The sequence below is a fragment of the Gadus chalcogrammus genome, chromosome 7 (genome assembly GCF_026213295.1).
Source record: "Gadus chalcogrammus isolate NIFS_2021 chromosome 7, NIFS_Gcha_1.0, whole genome shotgun sequence".
Classification (NCBI taxonomy): domain Eukaryota; kingdom Metazoa; phylum Chordata; class Actinopteri; order Gadiformes; family Gadidae; genus Gadus; species Gadus chalcogrammus.
Genome location: NC_079418.1, coordinates 30,939,002 through 30,966,540, shown reverse-complemented (window position 1 = coordinate 30,966,540; position 27,539 = coordinate 30,939,002). Strand labels below are relative to the sequence as shown.

At 48.7% G+C, this 27,539-nt stretch overlaps 3 protein-coding genes across 11 annotated transcripts; all 3 read left to right on the top strand.

Annotated features, from left to right (window-relative positions):
* The first annotated feature begins 188 nt into the window (after nt 1-188).
* On the top strand, nt 189-5,829 carry cwc15 (CWC15 spliceosome associated protein homolog). The gene is made up of 7 exons (XM_056594463.1): nt 189-284; nt 1,048-1,190; nt 1,561-1,673; nt 2,839-2,939; nt 3,132-3,242; nt 3,470-3,603; nt 5,457-5,829. Exons 2-7 carry the CDS (start codon nt 1,060-1,062, stop codon nt 5,584-5,586), a joined length of 720 nt encoding a protein of 239 aa, XP_056450438.1. The 5' UTR covers nt 189-284; nt 1,048-1,059; the 3' UTR covers nt 5,587-5,829.
* A 1,461-nt stretch (nt 5,830-7,290) lies between these two features.
* On the top strand, nt 7,291-17,657 carry mtmr2 (myotubularin related protein 2). Of its 6 annotated transcripts, none has more exons than XM_056594952.1 (16): nt 7,291-7,629; nt 7,965-8,058; nt 8,332-8,355; nt 8,461-8,524; nt 8,651-8,745; nt 9,805-9,909; nt 10,787-10,891; nt 11,070-11,153; nt 11,555-11,704; nt 12,266-12,454; nt 13,130-13,315; nt 13,898-14,104; nt 14,943-15,035; nt 15,734-15,847; nt 16,795-16,971; nt 17,424-17,612. In XM_056594952.1, the coding sequence occupies exons 1-16, from the start codon at nt 7,550-7,552 to the stop codon at nt 17,586-17,588; spliced, it is 1,932 nt and encodes a 643-aa protein (XP_056450927.1). In that variant the 5' UTR covers nt 7,291-7,549; the 3' UTR covers nt 17,589-17,612. The 6 variants fall into 6 exon arrangements, with proteins under 6 accessions (XP_056450927.1, XP_056450925.1, XP_056450929.1 ...); XM_056594950.1 differs by having other exon boundaries at nt 7,292-7,629; nt 7,962-8,058; nt 17,424-17,657; XM_056594954.1 differs by having other exon boundaries at nt 7,292-7,629; nt 8,464-8,524.
* Nucleotides 17,658-20,603: 2,946 nt separating this feature from the next.
* fam76b (family with sequence similarity 76 member B) lies at nt 20,604-27,539 on the top strand. 4 transcript variants are annotated; one of them, XM_056594959.1, is made up of 10 exons: nt 20,604-20,690; nt 21,345-21,409; nt 21,613-21,667; nt 21,901-22,056; nt 22,429-22,616; nt 22,856-22,906; nt 23,125-23,202; nt 25,136-25,268; nt 26,578-26,679; nt 27,426-27,539. In XM_056594959.1, the coding sequence occupies exons 1-10, from the start codon at nt 20,604-20,606 to the stop codon at nt 27,507-27,509; spliced, it is 999 nt and encodes a 332-aa protein (XP_056450934.1). In that variant the 3' UTR covers nt 27,510-27,539. The 4 variants fall into 4 exon arrangements, with proteins under 4 accessions (XP_056450934.1, XP_056450933.1, XP_056450932.1 ...); XM_056594958.1 differs by having other exon boundaries at nt 25,133-25,268; XM_056594957.1 differs by having other exon boundaries at nt 25,106-25,268.

Below are 27,539 nucleotides of genomic sequence, written 5' to 3'. Positions count from 1 at the left end.
AGATAGATAGATAGATAGATAGATAGATAGATAGATAGATAGATAGATAGATAGATAGATAGATAGATAGATAGATAGATAGATAGATAGATAGATAGACAGATAGATAGATAGATAGATAGGTATGTAGATATAGATGTGTAGATATTTGTAGATACATAGACACGTATATAAGTTAAGAATTCTTAGTTGACGTGAACGCACCATTCAAACATAGGTTTGTTCCGGAAGTGACGTTGAGCTGTTACTCTGTTGTCTGTTGTCGCTTCCTCGTGTAGCATCAGGTCTGTATGAAGTCTCTAATTCGTTCGTAAAACATAGTTTAGGATCCTTTTTAACAATGAATGAATAAGTGTTGTCTCGTTATTATCTCATTGCCTCTCCGTGACTCAACCTTCGCTTAAATCCACTAATCCGTCTAGATCCATCCTAGAGCTAGCCACACAAGCTAACTTCAGCTAGCCTTGTTCTCAGAGATACACTATATATTTATTAGCGTTTAATGGTTGCCTGATGCTTTTTATTAATTAGAACTTACTATAAGCCAGATGCTTGATATGTATTGGTGTTAAATGGAAGCCTTATACTTTGTATTTATTAGTGTTTAATGGTAGCCTGATAGTTAATATGTATCAGTGATAGTGTGCTGCGATGTTGGTACGCTAGAAAATAAGTTGACTTCCATTCCTGCTAAGGTATAAAAACATAACGGATCAACCAGCCGATCATTAGATGGTCTCCAATCTGACGTGTGTCTCGAGTACTTTATTAATCAAGAGGGACATTGATTCAGGCTCACAATATTGCTCTACTAAAGATGGAAAGGACCAACAAAGCAAATAAATGATCAGTAGATGCACATCTAAACAAACGTGCATCTGTACACGAAAGTGTAAAAACAAATACACAAACGTAACAAATATCCAAGTGACAGTCTGAGGCCCTATTGAGGAGTCTGTTGTTGTTGTTGTTGAGGTAGGACTGTTGTGTTTGACCTGTTGGGTCTAACACTAACTAACCCTAACCCTTGTGTTTGAAACCAAGCAGCAGCCGTCCAACATGACAACAGCCGCCAGACCCACGTTCGAGCCCGCCCGGGGGGGCCGGGGCAAGGGAGAGGGGGACCTGAGTGCTCTGTCCAAGCAGTACTCCAGCCGCGACCTGCCCGGACACACAAAGATCAAATACAGGTCTGGGAGCAGGACTGAGCTGAGCTAAGGGCCGTAGCCTAGGGGTCAGGGTGTGACTCTGCTAAAAGGTTATGGATTTAGCCCCAATGTCTCCCTGTAGGCCTCCTGCTGCCAGATGAGCCCTAACCCCTGTCTCATATGGTTCTGTCACTTGTTTCTATGAACATCCTTACTTTACAGACAGTATGTGTCTTCTGACAAATTAACCTATTGTAAGTCACTTTGGATAGAAGCGTCTGCTAAATGCCCAAAATGTAAATGTCTGAATTCACGATGAGTTGCTTTGGATGGAGGGTTGGGGCGTTACTTTATCTTCAGAGTCTTGGTGCTGACGCTACTGTCCCCCCCCCCCCCCCCCCCCCCCCCCCAGGCAGCCCACCCAGGACAACCAGGATGAGGTCCGTGCCCGTGACTTCCGCAGGGAGCTGGAGGAGAGGGAGCGCGTGGTGGTCCGAGAGAAGGCCCGGGAGAGGGGACCCCGAGGTGGGACTGGACTGGAGGCCGCAAAAACATGGATATAGCAGACACATTGGTGTATTACAGACACATTGATGTATTACAGACACATTGATGTATTACAGACACATTGATGTATTACAGACACATTGGTGTATTACAGACACATTGATGTATTAGACACATTGATGTATTACAGACACGTTGGTGTATTACAGACACATTGATATATTGCAGACACATTGGTGTATTAGACACATTGGTGTATTACAGACACATTGATGTATTACAGACACGTTGATGTATTACAGACACGTTGGTGTATTACAGACACATTGATGTATTACAGACACGTTGGTGTATTACAGACACATTGATATATTGCAGACACATTGGTGTATTAGACACATTGGTGTATTACAGACACATTGATGTATTACAGACACGTTGATGTATTACAGACACGTTGGTGTATTACAGACACATTGATGTATTACAGACACGTTGGTGTATTACAGACACATTGATATATTGCAGACACATTGGTGTATTACAGACACATTGGTGTATTACAGACACATTGATGTATTACAGACACATTGGTGTATTACAGACACATTGATGTATTAGACACATTGATGTATTACAGACTCATTGGTGTATTACAGACACATTGATGTATTACAGACACATTGATGTATTACAGACACGTTGGTGTATTACAGACACATTGATATATTGCAGACACATTGGTGTATTACAGACACATTGGTGTATTACAGACACATTGATGTATTACAGACACGTTGATGTATTACAGACACGTTGATGTATTACAGACACATTGATATATTGCAGACACATTGGTGTATTACAGACACATTGGTGTATTACAGACACATTGATGTATTACAGACACATTGATATATTGCAGACACATTGGTGTATTACAGACACATTGATATATTACAGACGTATTGATATATTAGACATGTTGATTGGGTGGACCATTCTGTGTGTGTGTGTGTGGGGGGGGAGGGGGGATTTACAGCAGACGTTGGGGTCTGACCCTAGCGAACCCCCGAGTTAACGAATCTTTCATAACGAGCTGGTTTTAGTTTGAAAGTGGAACTGATGCTCCTCAGCTAGTAAGCGTGCAGCCGTGAACGTGACGTGTTTTTGGGTTCTTCAGACCACACCACCTCGTCATCGTCGTCTTCATCGTCCTCCAAGAGACCCAGATTGGACCAGATCCCTGCAGCCAACCTGGACGCTGACGACCCTCTGACAGATGTAAGAATTCACGGCGCTCCTCGGGGCTCTCCAACCGTTCATTGATCCGTTCACGATGATCAACTAGTATTCATGCAAGCTCAGCCATCAGTAGACGTCTCAAACGGTTGAACGTCTGTGCGCTCAGACGATGTGTTTCAAAGTCTTGAGTGGAGGTAACCTTCCCGGCGGCCATGTTGTGTGACCTCACAGGACGACGAGGACGAGGACTCGGACGAGGACAGCGACGACGACGACACCGCGGCGCTGCTCGCAGAGCTGGAGAAGATCAAGAAGGAGCGGGCCGAGGAGCTGGAGCGCAAGGTGAGGATGGCCCTCGAGGTGTTCTTCATCATAACACCGGCGCTCTTCAGGACCACAGCCGGCTGACTGACGTGTGTGTGTGTGTGTGTGTGTGTGTGTGTGTGTGTGTGTGTGTGTGTGTGTGTGTGTGTGTGTGTGTGTGTGTGTGTGTGTGTGTGTGTGTGTGTGTGTGTGTGTGTGTGTGTGTGTGTGTGTGTGTGTGTGTGTGTGTGTGTGTGTGTTCCCAGGAGCGCGAGCAGAAGGCGGAGGAGGAGAGGATCCGGATGGAGAACATCCTGAGTGGGAATCCTCTGATCAACCTGGCGGGACAGCCTCAGCCCGTCCAGCCTCAGAACCCTGCCGCCTTCAGCGTCAAGAGGAGGTAGGGCTCCCAGTGGCTCCGTTCATCAGGGCTACCGGTACCTGTGTTTTTCAGGACCACTCAAACCAGTAGGACCGCTCATACCAGTGGTACTGATGTTCATCAGGACCGCTCATACCAGTGGTACCTGCGTTTATCAGGACCACTCATACCAGTGGTACCAGCGTGTATCAGGACCACTCATACCAGTGGTACCGTCGTTTATCAGGACCACTCATACCATTGGTAGCGTTTACCAGGGCCCCGTTTCCCGAAAGCGTCGTTAGCCTAAGTGGATCGTGAAGTGCGTCGAAAGGGCATCGTAGAGTTTTCACCGCGTTTCCCGAAAGCATCGTGGGGAACGAACGTCTTGAAAACGCTCGTAGCTAACGAGTACTCCAGGGGTGCTCGTAGGTACTCGTAGGACGAGTACCTACGACGCAAGAGCATCGTCAGCTATAGCCTCAGTGGCGACACCATCGGACATTCCGTCTATTGGATGCGTTTTATTAAAACGCATTGCGCCTTTATGTTCTTAGTTTGGTAATTAATAAAGATTATTAATTAATTTATTAATAAAGATGTTAAAATGGCCAAAATAAAACAGTCCAGAAAATGTTTGCGCAGGCAGGGCACTCAAAATGTGTGAGAGAAAGTGGGGGGATTTGTGCAGACTGACATAGGCTACTCATAAAACGTAGCATAAAATAATGTAAAAAAAGAAATAAATTAAAACAATTAAAAAAAAAAAATAAAAAAAAAAAAAAATTATAAAAAACAAGCAAAGGAGCAGGCAAAAGGCTGGGATATGGTGGGGATTGGTCACGTTGACGGGATTGTTTAGTGACATGTGGGAGGGTGGAGGGGGTTAAAAAAAAGTCTCAATCACTCTTCGACGCGCATGAAAACCAGCCGCGTAGTTATGAGGGAGGCCGTCCTCACACCGATCTTCCTCGTCGTCATCGTCCTCAGCGTCCTCCGGTTCAAGCAATGCCACCCCAGCCTTAGCTGCAATGTTGTGCAACATAGCCGTCACACATATCACGGCGCATGACTTGGCCGGCGAAAACTGGAGCCCTCCGCCTGACTTGTGAAGGCATCTAAAGCGCCTTCCACCTCCCGATCGTGCGCTCAACGATGCACCGGGCCAGACGGTGGGCTTCGTTGTATTCCTCATCAATACATACCTTACCCTATTTCCGGAGGGGCTTTTATAGCCAATCAAATTATCAATCAAGGAAACCTTTATGCGGATTCAGATTAAGTCGGCTCTCTTTGCTGCGCAAAGCATGTTTCAGAAATCAGCCCATTAAGATAAATGTAGTTGTCACACAAGCTATTTTTAATTTTTTGTCATATGGAATTATTTCAGGGAGGAAAATGCCGTGAAACGCACAGTGCATTCAGGATTAGGACTGATATATGTCGGTTTAAGCCTAATCAATTGTGTTTTAATGTCTTTAGCATTCATATAATTGCAGTCTATTTTTTTCGTATACTACTTTGCTGTTGTCCTTGATGGGGATATATTGTAACCCTTTTTAACACAATTTTCCTGCGACATTCCTGCGTCTCCCCCTCCTACGGAGCCCATTTCAGCACCGTGTCAGTAGACAGTTACAATCCTACGACGTCGTGAGTGCAGCGAATGCGCGTTCACGTTAAGAGGAGTTTCGGGAAACGCTCCAAAGAAATTATCGATGGATCGCAAGATCCATCGGGAGAATGATCGTACGAACGAAGATCCATCGTTATCGGGAAACGGGGCCCAGAACCGCTCGTACTTTTGGTCCCGGGCCGATGGTGGTGTTGGTGTTGTTGTTGTTGTTGTTTCAGAATACCTCATGACCTCTGGTGGTGTTTTGTTTCCTCAGGTGGGACGACGACGTGGTTTTCAAGAACTGCGCCAAAGGGGTGGAGGAGGCCAGGAAGGAGAAGCGCTTCATCAACGACACGCTGCGCTCCGAGTTCCACAAGAAGTTCATGGAGAAGTACGTCAAGTAGAGGGGCGGACCTCCTCCCCCCCCTCCCCGCTCCTCCCAGCGGACCCCTCATGCCCCGACGTCACAACCCTCTGTACGGACACATTGTATATAAACCCACGGAGTGACGTCTGTCACTGACGGGCTCTCTAGGACTTTAAAAGATGACTTTTTGTTTGAGGATGACTTTTTTTGTTTTTGAGCTCGAGTACTTCTGCCTGTTCTGTTTTTAACTCATTACAATAAACAGGATTTGTGTCTTTTGAATGTCGTGCTTTCTTTTTGATCGCCTCCTGTTGAGATACGCAATGCATCGATACAGGACTAAATTATGTTATGTGGTTAGGGTGGGGTGTAATGGGTCTCTAGGTGACGGGGTTAGGGTGGGTGTGTTGTGGTCTAGGTGACGGGGTTAGGGTGGGTGTGTTATGGTCTAGGTGATGGGGTTAGGGTGGGTGTGTTATGGTCTAGTGATGGGGATAGGGTGGGTGTGTTATGGTCTAGGTGACGGGGTTAGGGTGGGGTGTAATGGTCTCTAGGTGACGGGGTTAGGATGGGGTGTTATGGTCTCTAGGTGACGGGGTTAGGGTGGGTGTGTTATGGTCTAGTGATGGGGTTAGGGTGGGTGTGTTATGGTCTAGGTGACGGGGTTAGGGTGGGTGTGTTATGGTCTAGGTGACGGGGTTAGGGTGGGGTGTGTTATGGTCTCTAGGTGACGTGGTTAGGGTGGGTGTGTTATGGTCTACTGATGGGGTTAGGGTGGGTGTGTTATGGTCTCTAGGTGACGGGGTTAGGGTGGGTGTTTTATGGTCTAGTGACGGGGTTAGGATACGGTGTAATGGTCTAGGTGACGGGGTTAGGGTGGGGTGTGTTATGGTCTACGTGGTGGAGTTAGGGTGGGTGTGTTATGGCCTAGTGACGGGGTTAGGATACGGTGTAATGGTCTAGGTGATGGGGTTAAGGTGGGTGTGTTATGGGGTTAGGGTGGGTGTGTAATGGTCTAGGTGACGGGGTTAGGGTGGGTGTGTTATGGTCTAGGTGACGGGGTTAGGGTGGGTGTGTAATGGTCTAGGTGATGGAGTTAGGGTGGGGTGTGTTATGGTCTAGGTGACGGGGTTAGGGTGGGTGTGTTATGGTCTAGGTGATGGAGTTAGGGTGGGGTGTGTTATGGTCTAGGTGACGGGGTTAGGGTGGGTGTGTTATGGTCTAGGTAACGGGGTTAGGGTGGGGTGTGTTATGGTCTAGGTGACGGGGTTAGGGTGGGTGTGTTATGGTCTCTAGGTGATGGGGTTAGGGTGGGTGTGTTATGGTCTCTAGGTGACGGGGATAGGGTGGGGTGTGTTATGGTCTACTGATGGGGTTAGGGTGGGTGTGTTATGGTCTCTAGGTGACGGGGTGAGGGTGGGTGTGTTATGGTCTAGGTGACGGGGATAGGGTGGGTGTGTTATGGTCTAGGTGACGGGGTTAGGGTGGGTGTGTTATGGTCTCTAGGTGACGGGGTGAGGGTGGGTGTGTTATGGCCTAGTGACGGGGTTAGGGTGGGTGTGTTATGGTGTAGGTGATGGAGTTAGGGTGGGGTGTGTTATGTCTACGTGGTGGGGCGTGCTGTTGTCCTTAGCAGCAGGTGGGGTCCATTATGGTTGTTAGCAGCAGGTGGGGTTAAGGTAGGGTGCATTATGGTCCTTTGCAGTAGGTGGGGTTAGGGTCGGGTGTGGTAGGGGATGGTCTTTAGTAGCAGAAGGTGGGTGAGGTCGTGGTCAGGCCTGGGTTCAGTGTATTCTGATCCTCTACCAGCAGGGGGCGACATCCCCAATGCCGTCATTGTTGTGGGCTGGGAGTAGAAGATGGCAGCTTCCTATTTTGCCTCGGGATTATCCTCTCCCTGCGGATGTTGAACAGTTCGCTGTGGATATTCTCCTTACTTTCCGGATCGCTTCATTCAATAACCTTACTCTTCTAGATGTGTGCATGTTGAGGTGTTAGACATGGAGAAGAGCGGCAGTATGGACAGTCTGGGATCCAAGAGGTCCTCCTCCCGACAAGCCAGTGTGGATTCACTTTCCAGGTAGAAAAAGATTTACTGAACTACGGAAAAACCTTTATTTTCAGACTTGCAAGAGTTTGCTACTGTGGTGTACACACCAACGAGTTGTATCATTATTAATAATAATGCCTGCGGGTTTACTTCACATATTGACTTTGTATGACCTAAGTCTCTCAACCACACCTCATAACACTGTATAATTATCCACTTAACTCATTGTCCTGTGCAAACCTCCTTAAGTTGATTTAAGAATAAAACGATTCGGTTGAATTGAGAAATAACTCCCAAATTGTTGCGATATTGTCACTTCCTGCAGGCTAAAGGGTCGTGCATGACTGTGTGTTTTCCTACAGCAGTACCTCGACCTCCCGCTCCGCCCAGACGAAGCCCCCCTCAGCCATGTCCTCGGACTCGGTGAGCACCTCCGCGGAGCTCTCCCCGGAGCTCAAGGTTGGTCGCTCACTAATAAACTACTAGATTACTACTAAACTACTACTTGACAACTACTAAACTACAACTAAACTACTACTAGACTACTACACATGTCTCTATCAACCTGGTATTTGTACATCCTAGCCATTTAGTAATTCATCCATATGTTTTTGTGATTTTATATTTATATTGCATATCCTTTTAAATGTTATATCCTGTCCAGATATGTTTGTATGTTTTTTTTAAATCTTTTATCTAACCTCTGTTGGGTAACTGTGTGTTTGTGTTCAGGTCCGACCGAAAGCCCAGATCAAGGTGAGTGACTGTAGTCCTGCAGACAGGGTCTTAAGGTTCCTACGTCTATCAAGCTCTGACTTGAGTCAGAGAGAGGCACTGCTTTAAGGCTTGTTGTGTTGTCAGCAGATACCCAACGAGTGTAAAGAAGAGCCACAGTTACTTCCAGGCGAAACTGTCGTAGATGTCGGTGAGTGGCACTCTTCTTCTTCTGTTCACTGTCTCGCAAAATCACAACATAGTAGGTCCATTCCCTTCTCTGAATGAGTGAGTGATGACGTCACCATGACCTCGTGTTGGTCTCGCCTCCTGACAGCCAAAGAGGTGATGTACATCTGTCCGTTCCGGGGGCCCCTGCGAGGCACGGTGAACGTGACCAACTACCGGCTGTTCTTCAGGTGCATGGACCAGGTGAGAGCAACATGACAACGTTTCACCCTTTTGAGCTTTGCTTTCTTTAGTCACATACAGTACATACTTCATTCTGTTGAATTCCACCTCTCGAATGTCACTCTGTGGTTCTCAGGTGTGTTCTGTTATTTTAAACTAGTTTCTAGTTCTTGTTGTGTTGCTTCCATGTTTTGCACTTTGGATCTATATATTGCTTTGTTGCACAAAAAGCTCTTTATAAATGAAGTCTGATGGATACATGGTTGGCTGCAGCTCTAGAGGGAAGTGAATAATTTCCTGGAAGACAGTGTTAATAAAGATGATAAAGTATTTATAAGATAGAACAAGCATTAATAGAAAGGGATAAAGTATTATTAAAGATGGATAAAGCATTAATACAGATAGATAAAGTATCAATCTGTATTAATGCTTTACCTATCTTTAATAATAAAGTATTAAAGATAGGTAAAGCATTAATACAGATGGATAAACCAGAATCAGAATCAGAAATACTTTATTGATCCCCGGGGGGAAATTGTTGAAAAAGATAGATAAAGTATCAATCTGTATTAATGCTTTACCCATCTTTAATAATAAAGTATTACAGATAGGTAAAGCATTAATACAGATGGATAAAGTATCAACCTGTATTAATGCTTTACCTATCTTTAATAATAAAGTATTACAGATAGATAAAGCGTTATTACAGATGGATAAAGTATCAATCTGTTTAAATGCTTTACCTATCTTTAATAAAGTATTAAAGATAGATAAAGCGTTATTACAGATAGATAAAGCGTTATTACAGATGGATAAAGTATCAATCTGTATTAATGCTTTACCTATCTTTAATAATAAGGTATTACAGATAGATAAAGCGTTATTACAGATAGGTAAAGCCTTATGACAGATAGGTAAAGCCTTATGACAGACAGGTAAAGCCTTATGACAGACAGGTAAAGCCTTATGACAGATAGGTAAAGCCTTATGACAGATAGGTAAAGCCTTATGACAGATAGGTAAAGCATTATGACAGATAGGTAAAGCCTTATCACAGATGGGGTCTCTGGGGGTTCCCAGGAGCCAGTGTTCGTTCTGGACCTGCCGCTGGGCGTGGTGAGCCGCGTGGAGAAGATCGGCGGAGCGTCCAGTCGGGGAGACGTGTCCTACGGTCTGGTCTGCAAGGTACTGGAGGACGACCCCCCCCCCCCCCTACACCGCACTGTGATGACATCACTCTAGGACAGGGGTAACCCCCCTACACCGCACTGTGATGACATCACTCTAGGACAGGGGTAACCCCCCTACACCGCACTGTGATGACATCGCTGTGGGACAGGGGTACCCCCTTCTGCACTACACTGTGATGACATCACTGTGGGACAATTGGACCCCCCCTACACTACACTGTGATGACATCACTCTAGGACAGGGGTACCCCCTTCTGTACTACACTGTGATGACATCACTGTGGGACAGGGGTACCCCCCCTACAGATGACATCACTGTAGGACAGGGGTACCCCCCCTACAGATGACATCACTCTAGGACAGGGGTACCCCCCCTACACTACACTGTGATGACATCACTGGGACAGGGGGACCCCCCTACACTACATCATGATGACATCACTCTAGGACAGGGGTACCCCACCTACACTGCATCATGATGTCATCACTTTCGTACCGGAGTTCCCCCAGGAGGGCGCAACCTATTGGGGACCCTGAGGTTCAGATGGGGTCACAGGACATTGATGGATTATTTAGCTATTGATATTTGAATTAAAAAAAGATTTGAAAGGTTGAAATGTCAGATAAAGGTTCTGTATGTACAAACAGACTCATGATTTGTATTTGCCATGAGTTAGTGGAAAGCTGCTAACCACTTCTTTCTACTTCTAATCGATCGGTGAACTCCTAATTATCACTCAGTGAACTGCTACTAATCACTCAGTGAACTACTACTGATCACTCGGTGAACTACTACTGATCACTCAGTGTACTACTACTGATCACTCAGTGAACTACTACTGATCACTTACTGAGTTCTCTGTCTTCACCAGGACATGAGAAATCTACGCTTCGCTCACAAACAGTCGGAGGACGCTCTGAAGAAGTCCATCTTTGAAGTCCTGATGAAATACGCGTTCCCAGTTTCCAACGGGCTGGTGAGTAGAGACCAGAGTCTGTCTATCTATCTGTGATAGTTTTTCTCTATCTCTCACCCTCCCTTAAATTATGAAGGAGCTCTTTTGGCATGGAAAGTACACATTTACATTTCAAAAGAATGAAAGGTTAAACAAGGAAGATGTACATAATACTAAGAGGCTTCTCTCTCTCCCTCAGCCAATCTTTGCATTTGAATACGGTCAGGTGTTCCCGGAGAACGGATGGAAGGTTTACGACGCTATCGCTGAGTACAAGAGACAGGTACCTGGTCCAAGTGTGAAAGGTTGAAGGTTCCTGGTCCAAGTGGGAAGGGTTGAGGGTACCTGGTCCACACGGGACACAAGTACTTCATCTAGTGAGGGCTGAAGTAACCTGGTCCTGGTCCACACTAGAGGACACAAGTACTCTAGTAAGGGTTTTTATACTCCACCAGGTCGGACTGTACTCTATACTCCATCCTTCAGTCTGTACTCTTTACTCCACCCTTCAGACTGTGCTCTATACTCCACCCTTCAGACTGTACTCTATACTCCACCCCTCAGACTGTACTCTAACTCCACCCTTCAGACTGTACTCTATACTCCACCCTTCAGACTGTACCCTATACTCCACCCTCAGACCGTGTTCTATACTCCACCCTCAGACTGTTCTCTTCTCTCCAGGGCATCCCCAACGAGAGCTGGCGTGTGACGAAGGCCAACGACCACTACGAGCTGTGTGACACCTACCCCTCCTCCCTGGCCGTGCCGGTCAACATCCCCGACGAGGACATCAGGAGGGTGGCCGCCTTCCGGGCCAAAGGTCGGATCCCCGTGAGTACCCGGACCCCTCCACCGGGCTCCCGGCCCACACCGCGGCCGTAGAGGCCCAGGGCAGCCCTTTGTTTGGATCACAAACCGGCTATTTTGGCACCCATAGCATCTCAACAAGTATTTGGGAGTCTTTAGGATGTTTGACCCAGTCCAAAGGTTCTGGCTTCAATCCCTAAAGTCCACTGTCTACCTGTAGGGATCCTAGAGCAAGATGCCCCCTGACCCCTAGCTGCTCCATAACGACCTGTCTCTGTATTGTCTAACCCCTACCTGCTCCTTAATGACCCGTCTCTGTACTGTCTAACCCCTACCTGCTCCTTAATGACCTGTCTCTGTACTGTCTAACCCCTACCTGCTCCTTAATGACCTGTCTCTGTACTGTCTAACCCCTACCTGCTCCATAACGAACTGACTCGGTACTGTCTAACCCCTACCTGCTCCTTAATGACCTGTCTCTGTACTGTCTAACCCCTACATGCTCCTTAACCTATCACTGTATTCACTGTAAATTGCTTTGGATGAAGTAAACAGTGACACCGTCCCGTGGTGATGTGGGTGCAGGTGTTGTCGTGGATCCACCCAGAGAGCCAGGCCACGGTGACCCGCTGCAGCCAGCCCATGGTGGGGGTGAACGGGAAGAGGAGCAAGGAGGACGAGAAGTACCTGCAGGCCATCATGGACGCCAACGCCCAGTCGCACAAGCTGTTCATCTTCGACGCCCGGCCCAGCGTCAACGCCGCTGCTAACAAGGTAGCGCTAGGCTAGGCTAGCTGCCAACAAGGTAGCGCTAGGCTACGCTAGCTGCCGACAAGGTAGCGCTGTGCTAGGCTAGCTGCTGGCAATTTAGTGCTGTGATAGGCTAGCTGCCAACAAGGTAGCGCTAGGCTAGGCTAGCTGCTGACAATGTAGCACTGTGCTAGGCCAGCTGCAGACAAGGTAGCGCTGTGATGGGCTAGCTGCCAACAAGGTAGCGCTGTGCTAGAATAGCTGCTGATAATGTAGCACTGTGCTAAGCTAGCTGCGGACAAGGTAGCGCTAAGCTAGGCTAGCTATATAGCATCCCTAGGCAGTTTGGGGGCTAAGGGAGAGAGGATGTGAACCTGTTTGCTATACCCTATTAAAGGGGACATATGATACCACCAGGTGGGAGGGGCATCAGCCTTTACAAGGCGTTGTGAAAATGTGCAGCTTCTGACATCACAGGTGGCCGTGTCCACCTAGATGTGTGACGGATAGATGAGCAACGTTTGCTACAGTCCACTGGGTAGGCTGGTAGACCCGCCCACCCGTGATGTCAGACGCTGCACATTTACAAAAAAACGTCTTGCAACGGCTAATCACACTCACACTTGGTGGCGTAATATGTCCCCTTTAAAAAGAATGATGTTTAATATATAATATATTATGTATTACGATGTTATCCAGATGAAGGGCGGGGGCTACGAGAGCGAGGACGCCTACCAGAACGCGGAGCTGGTCTTCCTGGACATCCACAACATCCACGTGATGAGGGAGTCCCTCCGCAAGCTGAAGGAGGTGGTGTACCCCAACATCGAGGAGCCCCATTGGCTGTCCAACCTGGAGTCCACCCATTGGCTGGAGCACATCAAGGTGGGCGGGCCAGAGGAGAAGATGTTGGAGATTCAGATATGACAATGTTATAATGATTTCATGAGGGGTTACTTGAATGTGTTTGTGTGTGTATGTCTTCCCCTGTGTGTGTTTGTGTGTGTCGTCCTGTGTGTGTGTGTGTGTGTGTGTTCCCCTGTGTGTGTCTTCCCCTGTGTGTGTCTCTATACCCCTGTGTCTGTGTGTGTGTGTGTGTGTGTGTGAGTGTGTGTGTGTGTGTGTGTGTGTGTGTGTGTGTGTGTGTGTGCGTGTGTGTCTGCCCCTGTGTGTGTGTGTCTTCCCCTGTGTGTGTCTCTATACCCCTGTGTGTGTGTGTGTGTGTGTGAGTGTGTGTGTGTGTGTGTGTGTGTGTGTCTTTACCCCTGAGTGTGTGTGTGTGTCTTCCCCTGTGTGTGTGTGCGTGTGTGTGTCTGTCTTCCCCTGTGTGTTTGTGTGTGTGTGGGTGTATGTGTGTGTGTGTGTGTGTGTGTGTGTGTGTGTGTGTGTGTGTGTGTGTGTGTGTGTGTGTGTGTGTGTGTGTGTGTGTGTGTGTGTGTGTGTGTGTGTGTGCGTGTGCGTGTGTAGCTGATCATGGCGGGGGCTCTGAGGATCGCGGACAAGGTGGAGTCGGGGAAGACGTCGGTGGTGGTGCACTGCAGCGACGGCTGGGACCGCACCGCCCAGCTCACCTCCCTCTCCATGCTGATGCTGGACGGCTTCTACCGGACCACCCGCGGCTTCCAGGTGCTCCTGGAGAAGGAGTGGCTGAGCTTCGGACACCGCTTCCAGCTGGTACGCATCCCTCCTGTCTGTACTGTCTAACCCCTATCTGGTACGCATCCCTCCTCTCTGTACTGACTAACCCCTACCTGGTACGTATCCCTCCTCTCTGTACTGTCTAGCCCCTACCTGGTACGCATCCTTCTCTGTACTGTCTAACCCCTACCTGGTACGCATCCCTCCTCTCTGTACTGTCTAACCCCTACCTGGTACGCAACTCCTCCTCTCTGTACTGTCTAACCCCTACCTGGTACGCATCCCTCTCTGTACTGTCTAGCCCCTACCTGGTACGCATCCCTCCTGTCTGTACTGACTAACCCCTACCTGGTACGCATCCCTCCTCTCTGTACTGTCTAGCCCCTACCTGGTACGCATCCTTCTCTGTACTGTCTAACCCCTACCTGGTACGCATCCCTCCTCTCTGTACTGTCTAACCCCTACCTGGTACGCAACTCCTCCTCTCTGTACTGTCTAACCCCTACCTGGTACGCATCCCTCCTCTCTGTACTGTCTAACCCCTACCTGGTACGCATCCCTCCTCTCTGTACTGTCTAACCCCTACCTGGTACGCACCTCCTCCTGTCTCTGTACTGTCTAACCCCTACCTGGTACGCACCTCCTCCTCTCTCTGTACTGTCTAACCCCTACCTGGTACACTCCTTATAAAGGCTCCTCCTCCTCTCTCTGTACTGTCTAACCTTACCTGATACACTCCTTTAAGAAGGCCCCTCCTCATGTCTCTCTACTGTCTTACCCCAACCTGGTACGCTCTATACTGTGGGTTCTGATGTTCACTAGGATGAAGCACAAACCAAAAACCCCACTAACCCACTTCCTGTTTCCTGTCCAGAGGATCGGCCACGGCGACAAGAACCACACGGACGCAGACCGCTCGCCCGTCTTCGTCCAGTTCATCGACTGCGTCTGGCAGATGACCCGCCAGGTAGGAACCAACCTGTCAGTGCTCTATGAAGAACCCTACCTCCTGTCAGTGCTCTATGAAGAACACTACCTCCTGTTAGTGCTCTATGAAGAACCCTACCTCCTGTTAGTGCTCTATGAAGAACCGTACCTCCTGTTAGTGCTCTATGAAGAACCGTACCTCCTGTTAGTGCTCTATGAAGAACCGTACCTCCTGTTAGTGCTCTATGAAGAACACTACCTCCTGTTAGTGCTCTATGAAGAACCGTGGCTTCTGTTAGTGCTCTATGAAGAACCGTGCCTTCTGTTAGTGCTCTATGAAGAACCGTGGCTTCTGTTAGTGCTCTATGAAGAACCCTACCTCCTGTTAGGGCTCTATGAAGAACCGTACCTCCTGTTGGTGCTCTATGAAGAACCGTACCTTCTGTTAGTGCTCTATGAAGAACCGAACCTCCTGTTAGTGCTCTATGAAGAACCGTACCTTCTGTTAGTGCTCTATGAAGAACCGTACCTCCTGTTAGTGCTCTATGAAGAACCGACTGTACCTCCTGTTAGTGCTCTATGAAGAACCGACCGTAGCTTCTGTTAGTGCTCTATGAAGAACCAGACCGTTAAAGTGTGTAGTGATGTTAAAGTGTTGTGATGTTAAAGTGTTGTGATGTTAAAGTGTGCAGCGATGTTAAAGTGTGGCCACATTAAAGCGTGTGTGTTTGTTTCCAGTTCCCAGCAGCGTTTGAGTTCAACGAGAACTTCCTGGTCACCATGTTGGATCACCTCTACAGCGGGCTGTTCGGGACCTTCTTGTGCAACAGCGAGCAGCAGAGGGTGAAGGAGGTGAGATACTCCTGGTGCTCCTGGTCTGAGATGGGAGGAGGACGAGGGCAGATCCCACCATGTGTCTCCACATTGGTGCTCACACTAATAGAGCTGATTCTGGACGTGGTCTGTGTGACGATGACGTTTGTCCCCTTAACTGGTCTACCATAATGAACGGTAAAACATAGCAGGATGGTACGTAGCTAAACAAACGCATCACACTGACTCTATTATACCCTGTGGAAGTCAGCAGGAACAGGCAGGGAACAACACACCAGTTGGACTTTAGTTTCCAGTGCATGTGGTTCCTCACTACTGCTGGTTCCTAACGGCTGCTCGTGGTTCCTCAACGCTGCTTTTTGTTCCTCACTGCTGAAGGTGGTTCCTCACTGCGTGTGGTTCCTCACTGCTTGTGGTTCCTCACTGCTTGTGGTTCCTCACTGCGTGTGGTTCCTCACTGCTGAAGGTGGTTCCTCACTGCTGAAGGTGGTTCCTCACTGCGTGTGGTTCCTCACTGCTGGTGGTTCCTCACTGCTTGCGGTTCCTCACTGCTGAAGGTGGTTCCTCACTGCGTGTGGTTCCTCACTGCTGAAGATGGTTCCTCACTGCGTGTGGTTCCTCACTGCTGGTGGTTCCTCACTGATGCGTGTGCTTCCTCACTGATGGTGGTTCCTCACTGATGCGTGTGGTTCCTCACTGATGCGTGTGGTTCCTCACTGCTTGTGGTTCCTCACTACTTGTGGTTCCTCACTGCTTGTGGTTCCTCACTGCGTGTGGTTCCTCACTGCTTGTGGTTCCTCACTGCTTGTGGTTCCTCACTGCGTGTGGTTCCTCACTGATGCGTGTGGTTCCTCACTGCTGCTTGTGGTTCCTCACTGCTTGTGGTTCCTCACTGCTTGTGGTTCCTCACTGCTTGTGGTTCCTCACTGCTGTGTGGTTCCTAACCGCTGGTGGTGGTTCTGCAGGAGCTCCCCAAGAGGAGCATGTCCCTGTGGTCGTTCATCAACAGCCAGCTGGAGGACTTCAGCAACCCGCTCTACGTCAACTACTCCAACCACGTCCTGTTCCCCGTGGTCAGCCTGCGCCACCTGGAGCTCTGGGTGGGGTACTACGTCCGCTGGAACCCCCGCATGAGGCCACAGGTGGGTGGTGCTTGGGTCAGGTCCACCCTTTCTGGAGCAGAGGTCTGAATAACGTGCAGAATGGGTCCAAGTGGGACAGAATATAACGTTTATCAGCTCCATTTAATAATGAGATAAGCTTATCTCTTTTTGGTATTCTAAGTGTATTTAAGTTTTTATTGATTTATATATATATATATGTATACATTGTTGTATTTATTATACAGCTTGTGTATATATTTAGGCATTCCTACATGTGTGTTGGTCATGTGATCAAGAGTAGGCTGTAAGACAATAGAGAGACTTTGTTCCTTCGTAGTATTTTGCCATGGTAACGCACATGGCACTATCTGGTGTGGAGGATGAGACGTAGGCCTACCTAATGTGATGTGTGTGTGTGTGTGTGTGTGTGTGTGTGTGTGTGTGTGTGTGTGTGTGTGTGTGTGCGTGTGCGTGTGCGTGTGCGTGTGCAGGAGCCGGTGCACCAGCGCTACAAGGAGCTGCTGGCCCGGCGGGCGGAGCTCCAGCGGCGGGTGGAGGAGCTGCAGAGGGAGGTGACCAACCGCTCCGCCTCCTCCTCCTCCGAGAGGGCGGGGTCCCCCACCCGCTCCATCACCCCCGTCCAGACCTTCGTCTGACCCCCCCCCCCCAACCCGCTCCATCACCCCCGTCCAGACCTTCGTCTGACCCCCACCTCCTCCAGCACCCTACCTTCTAGCGCACCCTACTGCCTACAATATCCTACCGTCTAGGAGAATCTACCTACCTTCTAGAACCCTACCTTCTAGAACCCTACCTCCTAGAACCCTACCGCCTAGGAGACCCTACCCTCTAGAAGAAAGACCCTACCTTCTAGAACATCCTACTGCCTACAATATCCTACCTTCTAGAATACTACCTTTTAGGAGACCCTACCTTCTAGAACCCTACCTTCTAGAAGAAAGACACTACCCTCTAGAAGACTCTACATTCTAGAAGACCCTACCTTCCAGAACCCTACCTTCTAGAAGAAAGACCCTACCTTATAGAAGACTCTACCTTCTAGAACCCTACCTTCTAGAACCCTACCTTCTAGGAGACCCTACCTTCTAGAAGACCCTACCTTCTAGAAGAAAGACCCTACCTTCTAGAACCCTACCTTCTAGGAGACCCTACCTTCTAGAACCCTACATTCTAGGAGACCCTACCTTCTAGAACCCTACCTTCTAGGAGACCCTACCTTCTAGAACCCTACCTTCTAGGAGACCCTACCTTCTAGAACCCTACCTTCTAGGAGACCCTACCTTCTAGAAGACCCTACCTTCTAGAAGAAAGACCCTACCTTCTAGAACCCTACCTTCTAGAATATCCTTCCCTCTAAAAGAGACCCTGCTGTCACCAATATTCTACCGGCTTCTACACATCCTTAGCTCCTCAGGGTCGGACCTACCACAGGTCCTACCTTCTAGAACACTACCTACCACGGGCCCTACCTTCTAGAAGACTCTACCCACCACGGGCCCTACCTTCCACACTAACGACCGCCCTGCACCAAAGAGAGTGTGTGTGTGTGTGTATGTGCGTCTGTCTGTATGTATGTGTGTGTGTGTGTGCCAGACTTATTTAGCGCCCAGAGCAGTGGTGCTATAGTCCCGCCCCCCAACCTCCAGGGTTGAGACATCATCCAATGGGAACGCTCCATCATATCAGCCAATCAGACGCAAGGACTGATCCTCTTAGAAACACTAGTGGTTATTAAACTAAGTTATTAATGAATTGTATGGCTTGTATACACTCTCTAAGGGCTTAATGTAGACACAGCGTCTGCGTAGATGCTCACTTGCCAGCCATGACGCATGCAGGTGTGCTGTACACTGAACCACATCCCGGTAGGGCTCTGGGTCCTCTGGAACGCGACCAAAACTCAACAAGGAACTGGATTCAACTCTTAAGTAGTGTGACCAAAAACGATACAACGTTTGACCGTAGACACGTTTAGAGCGTAACAGTATAGCTACACTATGATATTCCTCTTAATGATAACTAACACCCTTTCACTTTTCAAACTTAACACGTAACAACACTATTCTACTTTATGAAGGACATGTTTTCACGCTTTCTCAGCTTGTTGTAAGTTGAGTCAATATGTGTTCATGATTTCATCCAACCGGCGAGAGATGACCTTTGGGCCAAACTTTTTGTGTTACATGGGAGTTTTTTTTTTTTTTTTGTTGTTTTTAAAATGAGACAACATAGATTATACACTAAGAACAATAATGTTTTGAGAGGTTGTTTGCCATAACTAATGGGAGGAGACATCTGTGCCTTTTTTAACACTGTCTGCGTTCCGCTTCAGTGATTTAACCAGGTGCCCAACCAGTGATTCAACCAGGTGTATAACCAGTGATTTAACAAGGTGTGCAACCAGTGATTTAACCAGGTGTGTAACTAGTGATTTAACAAGGAAACCAGGTGCACAATCAGCGATTTAACAAGGTGCCCAACCATTGTATGACTTGTCTGCATAGTGAGTACTTCAGCTGTGAGTTTCAGGACATTACCAGATCTAGAGATACGATTTAGTGCCTTTTTATGTACACGTGGAACCTAGAATGGGACAGAGGTCACTGTTACAGTTTGTGATTGATGAACCAGATATTGTGATCCATCCCACAATAAAGTGGCGCCATGACCTCTTCGCATCTCTTATTACGTCTAGTTACGATGTCCAGCTCACCAAAAGACTGCTCATGTGTCTACCAACCGTGGTCGGTGTATGCTCTTCATAGGCAACGATGTATGGAAAAGGTGAATATTACAATATTATCGCACACTTGTGTTCATCGTATTGTGCTTTACTTTTGTTCATTGTGATGTTATAGTTAGACGTTACATTTTAGAATGGGGGCATGCGAGGAGAACAACCTTTGCATGTCCGTGATGTCATGCTGTGTTTGTTTGGCTGCCCTATGTCCTCGCGTGACGCCGGCCCGGCAGACCTCAGGAGAACAATGAGCTGTGATGTTTGGATCAGTGACAGAAGGGCCGTGCGGCTTCTATTGGATTGTCTTATGTCCCTGGGTTATTAATAATCACACCCCACCGGTATTTTAATTACAAAGGAATTGTTTTGAAAAAGTGGCACCCTAAGGTGCGTCTCCGAACCCGCCGATCTGTAATTGGCTGAGTTTTTTTAAAATGTGGAACCGCGCTTGGATGCCGCTTCGCGATTGGCCGTCTTTTCTTCCGCAGTCGGTGCCAACATCCGCTTGGCCACATCCGGGGACATGACGACATCGCCGATACAAAAAAGAGAGAAGGAAAACAGGAAAATACATTTCTCTTGACTAGAACCGAGGAAACTTGTAAAAAGACCCTCTTGATCCCGGCCGACCAGCCCCACCTCCCGACCCGATCGATCGCTAGTGATCGATATCCGCTGATAATCACTCCGCCTCCACGTCCGCAAGGAGAGGCTGTTGATGTTCTGAGTTTATTGTTCTTCGCCTGGTACCCAGCCTGCTAAAGCTAATCTCAGGCTACCTCCAGGGCTACATTCTGCTAACGAGTTAGCCAGCTAGCGGAGGTTATCTGCTATCGCTAGCCGCCAGGCAGAGCGCCGAGCAAAGGAGCAGCAGCGTCCAGGTGATCCAGCTGACCTGTCCGCTGAGAGCATGGCCACCACGGCTCTGTACGCCTGCACCAAGTGTAACCAGCGGTACCCATTCGAGGAGCTCTCCCAGGGCCAGCAGCTCTGCAAGGTGGGTGTTCAGTGTGTGTGTGGGTGGCTGGTGGTGGTCCAGTCCGAGCTAGTGGCTTTGAACAAAATGTAAATAGAAACAGACCGAGCTACGAGCCTTGAGATGCAACATGCAGGCACTGGCCCGCCTGGGTCTTATGTAATGTAAGCTTTAATGCTATGGATGAGCAACATGTTGAGAGCTTGATCCGAACACAGATCAACTCTTCGACAGCGGTCACACACTCGTAATAACGAGTTAGTTAAGCGATTTGCAATTGAGTGTTTTACCATATTGCTATATGGATGAGTAAACGTAGCATTTATCTTTATCAACTTTAAAACCCCACGCAGTCTTTATTGTCCTTGTTGACTCAGACTAGAGCGTCATCTCCGATAAACACAAAGTCCATGATATTTAGATATACAAGTCACAGATAGGGTGCCATTCCATCCAAATTTCCTTTTAAAAAGGCAAGGATGACACATTTTAAAAGAGCAGGAAATGAAAAAAAAAGTCTAGACATTGATCATTTCACTTGTTTACCTTTTTTCTGTGGGTTAAGGTTGTGAGACCTAACTCGGATGGAGCGGATAATAAGTTGTATTGTTCTGTTAGTTCGGCCTGTATACCAGTGTATCTGTATTTAATATCTGTATTTGTTTCTGGCCCCAGGAGTGTCGCATCGCACACCCCATGGTGAAGTGTACGTACTGCCGCTCGGAATTCCAGCAGGAGAGGTGGGTCATGTTTCAGCACCTCCTAGGATCTGTCTCACATCACAGTGCTCTGTGTTTCAGAACCACCTAGGAACTGTCTCACAGCGCAGTGCCACCTCAGTGTTTCAGCTCGACCTAGGAACTGTCTCACTGCGCAGTGCTCCCTCACAACGTTTCAGCACCACCTAGGACCTGTCTCACTGACTTTACCTTTCTCTTCCCAGTAAAACAAACACAATCTGCAAGAAATGCGCCCAGAATGTGAAACAGTTTGGGACGGTGAGTGAATCTGTCTTCTTGTCTTCATCCAACCTCATTCTGTTCTCCCTTCTGATTGGGCTGTTATTAATCAATCATTATTAATGATGAAGTAGTTGTACTGAGTATAAAGATGTTTGCCTTGGCCCGCACTGTTTCTATGCATGTTCTGTACGGTACCCCTCAGTGGGGGATCGTCCTCCTATGGGGGCGTGCTGTGTACTGACCCGCTAACCCCCTTGTCCCCCCTGCAGCCCAAGCCCTGTCAGTATTGTAACATCATCGCTGCCTTCATCGGCACCAAGTGCCAGCGCTGCACCAACTCAGAGAAGAAGTACGGCCCACCGCAAACCTGTGAGCAGTGCAAGCAGCAGTGTGCCTTCGACAGGAAGGAGGAGGGCCGGCGAAAGGTACGCGCCTACCTGGTGACACACACACACACACAGACACGCACACTCCTCGAGCTGAATGCTGAATATCAAGCAGTTGGGAATTTCTGGAATGTTCTTTGTGGCGTCTCCAATTATGACCGAATGCTTTTGATTGTTGTCCGCCTCACCTGAAAGTCTCTGTAGATCAGCGGGTAGACTGTTGGATGTAAACGTGTGTTTGTGTGTAGGTGGGGACGGTAAGCGGCCCTGCTAGCAGTGTACTCTCTCGTATCACCTACAGTATTTGTGTGTAACTATGTGTGTGTGTGTAGGTGCACGGTAAGCTACCCTGCTGGCAGTGTACTCTCTCGTAACACCTATATGTGTGTGTGTAACTCTGTGTGTGTGTAGGTGGACGGTAAGCTGCTGTGCTGGCTGTGTACTCTGTCGTACCGCCGCGTGCTGCAGAAGACCAAGGATCAGAGGAAGGGCTTTGGCTCCTCCAACTCCTCCTCCTCCCTCGGTGATAAGGACCAGCACTCCCGACCCCACCACCACCAGCAACACCCGCACAACCGCCACAGCAGCTCCCACCACAAGTAGGTCGGCCCCCGGGTCACCCGGCCCGCGAGCCAGGAGCTCTAGGGGGCTCTGGGGGACCCCACTCTATAGCCAAGAGGTCTAGCCTCCAGATAGCCAGCAGCCTATGGGGGACCCCACTCCAGAGCGAGTAGGTCTAGCCTCCAGACAGACGGGTGTCTTAATTGCATCGCGGCCTCAAATGTTGCCATGTTGGGGGAGGTTTTTGTGTTGTTGACGACGTTGTTGTTGTTCACAGACTGAGTGGGAGTCTGAGTCCGGAGCAGGAGCCAGGACTATGGAAGCAGAGGTGAGACCCGGCTCTCCTTCTGTTCCTCCCTGACCTCCTCCTGCTCCTCGTGTTCCCCACTGCTGCTCCTCCCCCTCTGCTTTCCAAGCTCTTTCTCCTCCTCCTCTTCCTCCTTCCCCGCTCCTCTGTTCCTTCCTTTCTGCTCCCTCGGCTCTCTCTCCCCGCGTCTCTGCTCCTCCTGCCTGGTGCTCATCCGTCTGTCTCGCTTCTCTCTGCAGCCATAAGTCGTCTTCCATCCAGAAGGAGACGCCCAAGAAGAAACCAAAACTGGAGCTGAAGCCGTCGAACGGAGACAGGTTAGATAGAGCATTCATTCCTCACGTTAACATCAGATTAATAAATGGGAGAAGAAACAAATTCATACGCTGATTAGTAAATAGATGGTTTTTGGTAGCAATGCTTTACTTTCTTTGTTTCTTACTTACCCTTCCAAACTCCTCTCTGCTCCTAACCGTATCTCCTTACCGTATCTCCTCTCTGCTCCTAACCGTATCTCCTCACTGCTCCTAACCGTATCTCCTTACCGTATCTCCTCTCTGCTCCTAACCGTATCTCCTCTTTGCTCCTTACCATATCTCCTCCTCTCTGCTCCTAACTGTATCTCCTCTTTGCTCCTTAACATATCTCCTCCTCTCTGATCCTTACCGTATCTCCTCTCTGCTCCTTACCGTATCTCCTCTCTGATCCTTACCGTATCTCCTCTCTGCTCCTTACCGTATCTCCTCTCTGATCCTTACCGTATCTCCTCCTCTCTGCTCCTTACCGTATCTCCTCCTCTCTGCTCCTTACCGTATCTCCTCCTCTCTGCTCCTAACCGTATCTCCTCTCTCTGCTCCTTACCGTATCTCCTCCTCCTCTCTGCTCCTTACCGTATCTCCTCCTCTCTGCTCCTAACTGTATCTCCTCTTTGCTCCTTACCATATCTCCTCCTCTCTGCTCCTTACCGTATCTCCTCCTCTATGAGCCTTACCATATCTCCTCCTCTCTGATCCTTACCATATCTCCTCCTCCTCTCTGCTCCTTACCGTATCTCCTCTCTCTGCTCCTTACCGTATCTCCTCCTCTCTGCTCCTAACCGTATCTCCTCCTCTCTGCTCCTTACCGTATCTCCTCCTCTATGAGCCTTACCATATCTCCTCCTCTCTGCTCCTTACCGTATCTCCTCCTCTCTGCTCCTTACCGTATCTCCTCCTCTCTGCTCCTTACCATATCTCCTCACTGCTCCTTACCGTATCTCCTCTCTGCTCCTTACCGTATCTCCTCTCTCTGCTCCTTACCGTATCTCCTCTCTGCTCCTTACCGTATCTCCTCTCTGCTCCTTACCGTATCTCCTCTCTGCTCCTTACCGTATCTCCTCTCTGCTCCTTACCGTATCTCCTCCTCTCTGCTCCTTACCGTATCTCCTCCTCTCTGATCCTTACCGTATCTCCTCCTCTCTGATCCTTACCGTATCTCCTCTCTCTGCTCCTTACCGTATCTCCTCTCTGCTCCTTACTGTATCTCCTCACTGCTCCTTACCGTATCTCCTCCTCTCTGCTCCTTACCGTATCTCCTCTCTGCTCCTTACTGTATCTCCTCTCTGCTCCTAACCGTATCTCCTCCTCTCTGCTCCTTACCGTATCTCCTCCTCTCTGCTCCTTACCATATCTCCTCACTGCTCCTTACCATATCTCCTCCTCTCTGATCCTTACCGTATCTCCTCTCTGCTCCTTACCGTATCTCCTCTCTGCTCCTTACCGTATCTCCTCTCTGCTCCTTACCGTATCTCCTCCTCTCTGCTCCTTACCGTATCTCCTCTCTGCTCCTTACCGTATCTCCTCCCTGCTCCTTACCGTATGTCCTCTCTGCTCCTTACCGTATCTCCTCACTGCTCCTTACCGTATCTCCTCCTCTCTGATCCTTTCCGTATCTCCTCCTCTCTGATCCTTACCGTATCTCCTCCCTGCTCCTTACCGTATCTCTTCCTCTCTGATCCTTACCGTATCTCCTCCCTGCTCCTTACCGTATCTCCTCCTCTCTGATCCTTACCGTATCTCCTCTCTGCTTCTTACCGTATCTCCTCCCCTCTGATCCTTACCGTATCTCCTCCCTGCTCCTTACCGTATCTCCTCCTCTCTAGTCTCTCCGTGGTGTTTGACCCAGTATCTGTGCCTGTGTGTTCTGTGTATTAACCTCTGTCTCCGCCTCCCTGGTCTGTAGGTTAACCAGTACTTTCTCCCTCACCAGTAGCTCCATCACTCAGTCGATGGACTCCGGGGGCACGGACAACTTCATCCTCATCAGCCAGCTGAAGGAGGAGGTGATGTCGATGAAGAGGATGCTGCAGCAGAGGGACCAGACCATCCTGGAGAAAGACCGCAAGGTGCCCAACGAGCACCCCCCCGGGGTCGGCTCGTAGACCCCCGAAACACTTTGGGGGGGGGGGGGGGGACTCTGGTCCTGCAGTTTAAGATGCATTTAGCTCTTAGCTCATAGACCCTGAGACGCCAGGCTAAACCTGTGGGACTCCGGTTAGACCCTGGTCCGGTTAGACCCTGGTCCTGTTAGACCCTGGTCCTGTTGGACCCTGGTCCTGTTGGACCCTGGTCCCGTTAGACCCAGGTCCCGTTAGACCCTGGTCCCGTTAGACCCAGGTCCTGTTAGACCCAGGTCCTGTTAGACCCTAGTCCTGTTAGACCCAGGTCCTGTTAGACCAGGGATGGGCAACTGGCGGCCCGCATCCTCACTCAATGCGGCCCGCATCCTCACTCAGTCAGGCCCGCACATAATAAAAAAGAAAGAAAAAAAAAAAAAGAATAATAATTGATCGAGTTACAGAAAACTCGGTCAAGAAAGTTGAGAAGAATTCATAGAATTCGAAGGCAAACCCATGCGTCTAGTTTGCTTAGAAGCGATATCAGTCATTAAAGATATCCACTTAAGTCGCCACTACAACTACTATAACTGCTTGTTGGGTTTGAGTTCATTGAGTTGTTGCACTTAATGTTGGGCCACTGTTTTTCAGTTTTTTGACTTCATTGAATGATGATGTATGTGAGCCCTTTGCACTGATAAAAATACTGACCATTCATGTGGCTGTTTGAGCATGGAAAACATGAAATTAATGTATGTTGATTCAATTAACATACCGTACATAGGTTATGATTCTGGATGATTTTTTAGGTAGCGGCCATCCCCAAAATGCACCAGAATACAGGAAATCATATCTACCAAATTCAAAATTGTGTAGCTTCTCTCAGCTCAGGTGTAGTTGAAGTGTGCAGTCATGTGGCCCTCCGATGGTTATGATGAAAAATGTGGCCCTCTTTATCATGAAAGTTGCCCATCCCTGTGTTAGACCATAGTCCTGTTAGACCATAGTCCTGTTAGACCCAGGTCCTGGAGTTTAAGGCCCAATCCCATCTCTACCCCTTACCCCTCCCCCTTGTTTTGAAGGGGTAGAAATGGGATTGGGCCTTAGATGCATTAGACTCTCACTAATGGCTGCTGAAATGCTAACTCTCCCCCTAGTGAGGACCGGTCCTGGAGTCAAAAGGACTGCTTAGCTTGTTGGGTGGTCCCTGAAATGCGGCCCTCGGTCTTTTATACACTCTTCTCCTGAAGAAGTTACAGGAGTGGAACCTCCTCACCGTTCTCCAAACTCAACTGACCGACGGCTTGTTTCCTCCCAGCTGACGGAGATCAAAGCCGACTTCCAGTACCAGGAATCGAACATGCGGGTCAAGATGAACAACATGGACAAGGCCCACAAGGAGTCGATGGAGCAGCAGCAGGTAGCCTGTGGTTCCGACACGTCTCTACATACATATCCAAGGAAAAATGTCAAATATGTTTCCTAAGGTTTTGAATTCAATATTATCATTGTGCCTCTGGCTTTTAAAACTCCACTTCCCACAAGTATTGGCGACGGCAACGTAGCCTTATTCAGATCATATTTGATCGTTGTCCCAAATCAAAGTCTCAAGTGAAGTGGCCAAGAGAATATTACCAGCAAACCTTTTAGTGGAGGACTAGTTGTAACTGTCCCAGGGCCAGAGTCAGGGTCAGCAGAGTGGCTCAGACTAAAGGCTTGTTCTTACTACTCTGTAAAGTGCTGTACGTAGACACGGAGAGCCCTCTCCGTCATGGGAGACCCTCTCTGTAGCTCTACATGCGCATCCAATCTCTAGTAACTTTCCTTCAACGCAACGGAGATGGACGGAGATGGCGAGGGCTGTGATCGGTCCTCTAGCAACATCATTTCCAGAATCAGCTTTTCCGGTCTGTCTCCTCTCACGACAGCAACCCCGCCTTTCGCTTTTAATTATCCATGTCTATTTGTATTATTTGTGTTAACTTTTGTACTTCTTTTGCATCTTGTTTACTTTGCACCTTGTGATCGGGCGGCGAATTGCATCGCTCATCCGACATTCCCGACGGAGAACTTCGAAGGCTCGAGGGTGGGGGGGGGCGTCTCCGTGGTTACGGAGTCAGAGTAGTGTACTCTAGCCTTGACCCGGGTTATGCTCTGTGTCCGCAGACCAAGAACCGGGAGCTGCTGAAGCAGGTCGCCGCGCTCTCCAAGGGGAAGAAGTTCGACCGGTCAGGAAGCTCCCTCACCTAGCGACCAATCACAGAGCGGCTTCACCCCGGA

What these genes read in the sequence shown, in the direction of transcription:
- mtmr2 (XM_056594950.1), top strand. Translation starts at nt 7,550, where the DNA reads ATGGAGAAGAGCGGCAGTATGGACAGTCTGGGATCCAAGAGGTCCTCC. An exon ending in TCCCAGTTTCCAACGGGCTG is followed by an intron (nt 10,892 to 11,069) that starts GTGAGTAGAGAC and finishes TCTCTCCCTCAG; the next exon opens with CCAATCTTTGCATTTGAATA. An exon ending in ATTGGCTGGAGCACATCAAG is followed by an intron (nt 13,316 to 13,897) that starts GTGGGCGGGCCA and finishes GTGCGTGTGTAG; the next exon opens with CTGATCATGGCGGGGGCTCT.
- fam76b (XM_056594957.1), top strand. Translation starts at nt 20,604, where the DNA reads ATGGCCACCACGGCTCTGTACGCCTGCACCAAGTGTAACCAGCGGTAC. An exon ending in AGGAGGAGGGCCGGCGAAAG is followed by an intron (nt 22,057 to 22,428) that starts GTACGCGCCTAC and finishes GTGTGTGTGTAG; the next exon opens with GTGGACGGTAAGCTGCTGTG. An exon ending in TCCTGGAGAAAGACCGCAAG is followed by an intron (nt 25,269 to 26,577) that starts GTGCCCAACGAG and finishes GTTTCCTCCCAG; the next exon opens with CTGACGGAGATCAAAGCCGA.
- cwc15 (XM_056594463.1), top strand. Translation starts at nt 1,060, where the DNA reads ATGACAACAGCCGCCAGACCCACGTTCGAGCCCGCCCGGGGGGGCCGG. An exon ending in CCGGGAGAGGGGACCCCGAG is followed by an intron (nt 1,674 to 2,838) that starts GTGGGACTGGAC and finishes TGGGTTCTTCAG; the next exon opens with ACCACACCACCTCGTCATCG. An exon ending in GCCTTCAGCGTCAAGAGGAG is followed by an intron (nt 3,604 to 5,456) that starts GTAGGGCTCCCA and finishes TTGTTTCCTCAG; the next exon opens with GTGGGACGACGACGTGGTTT.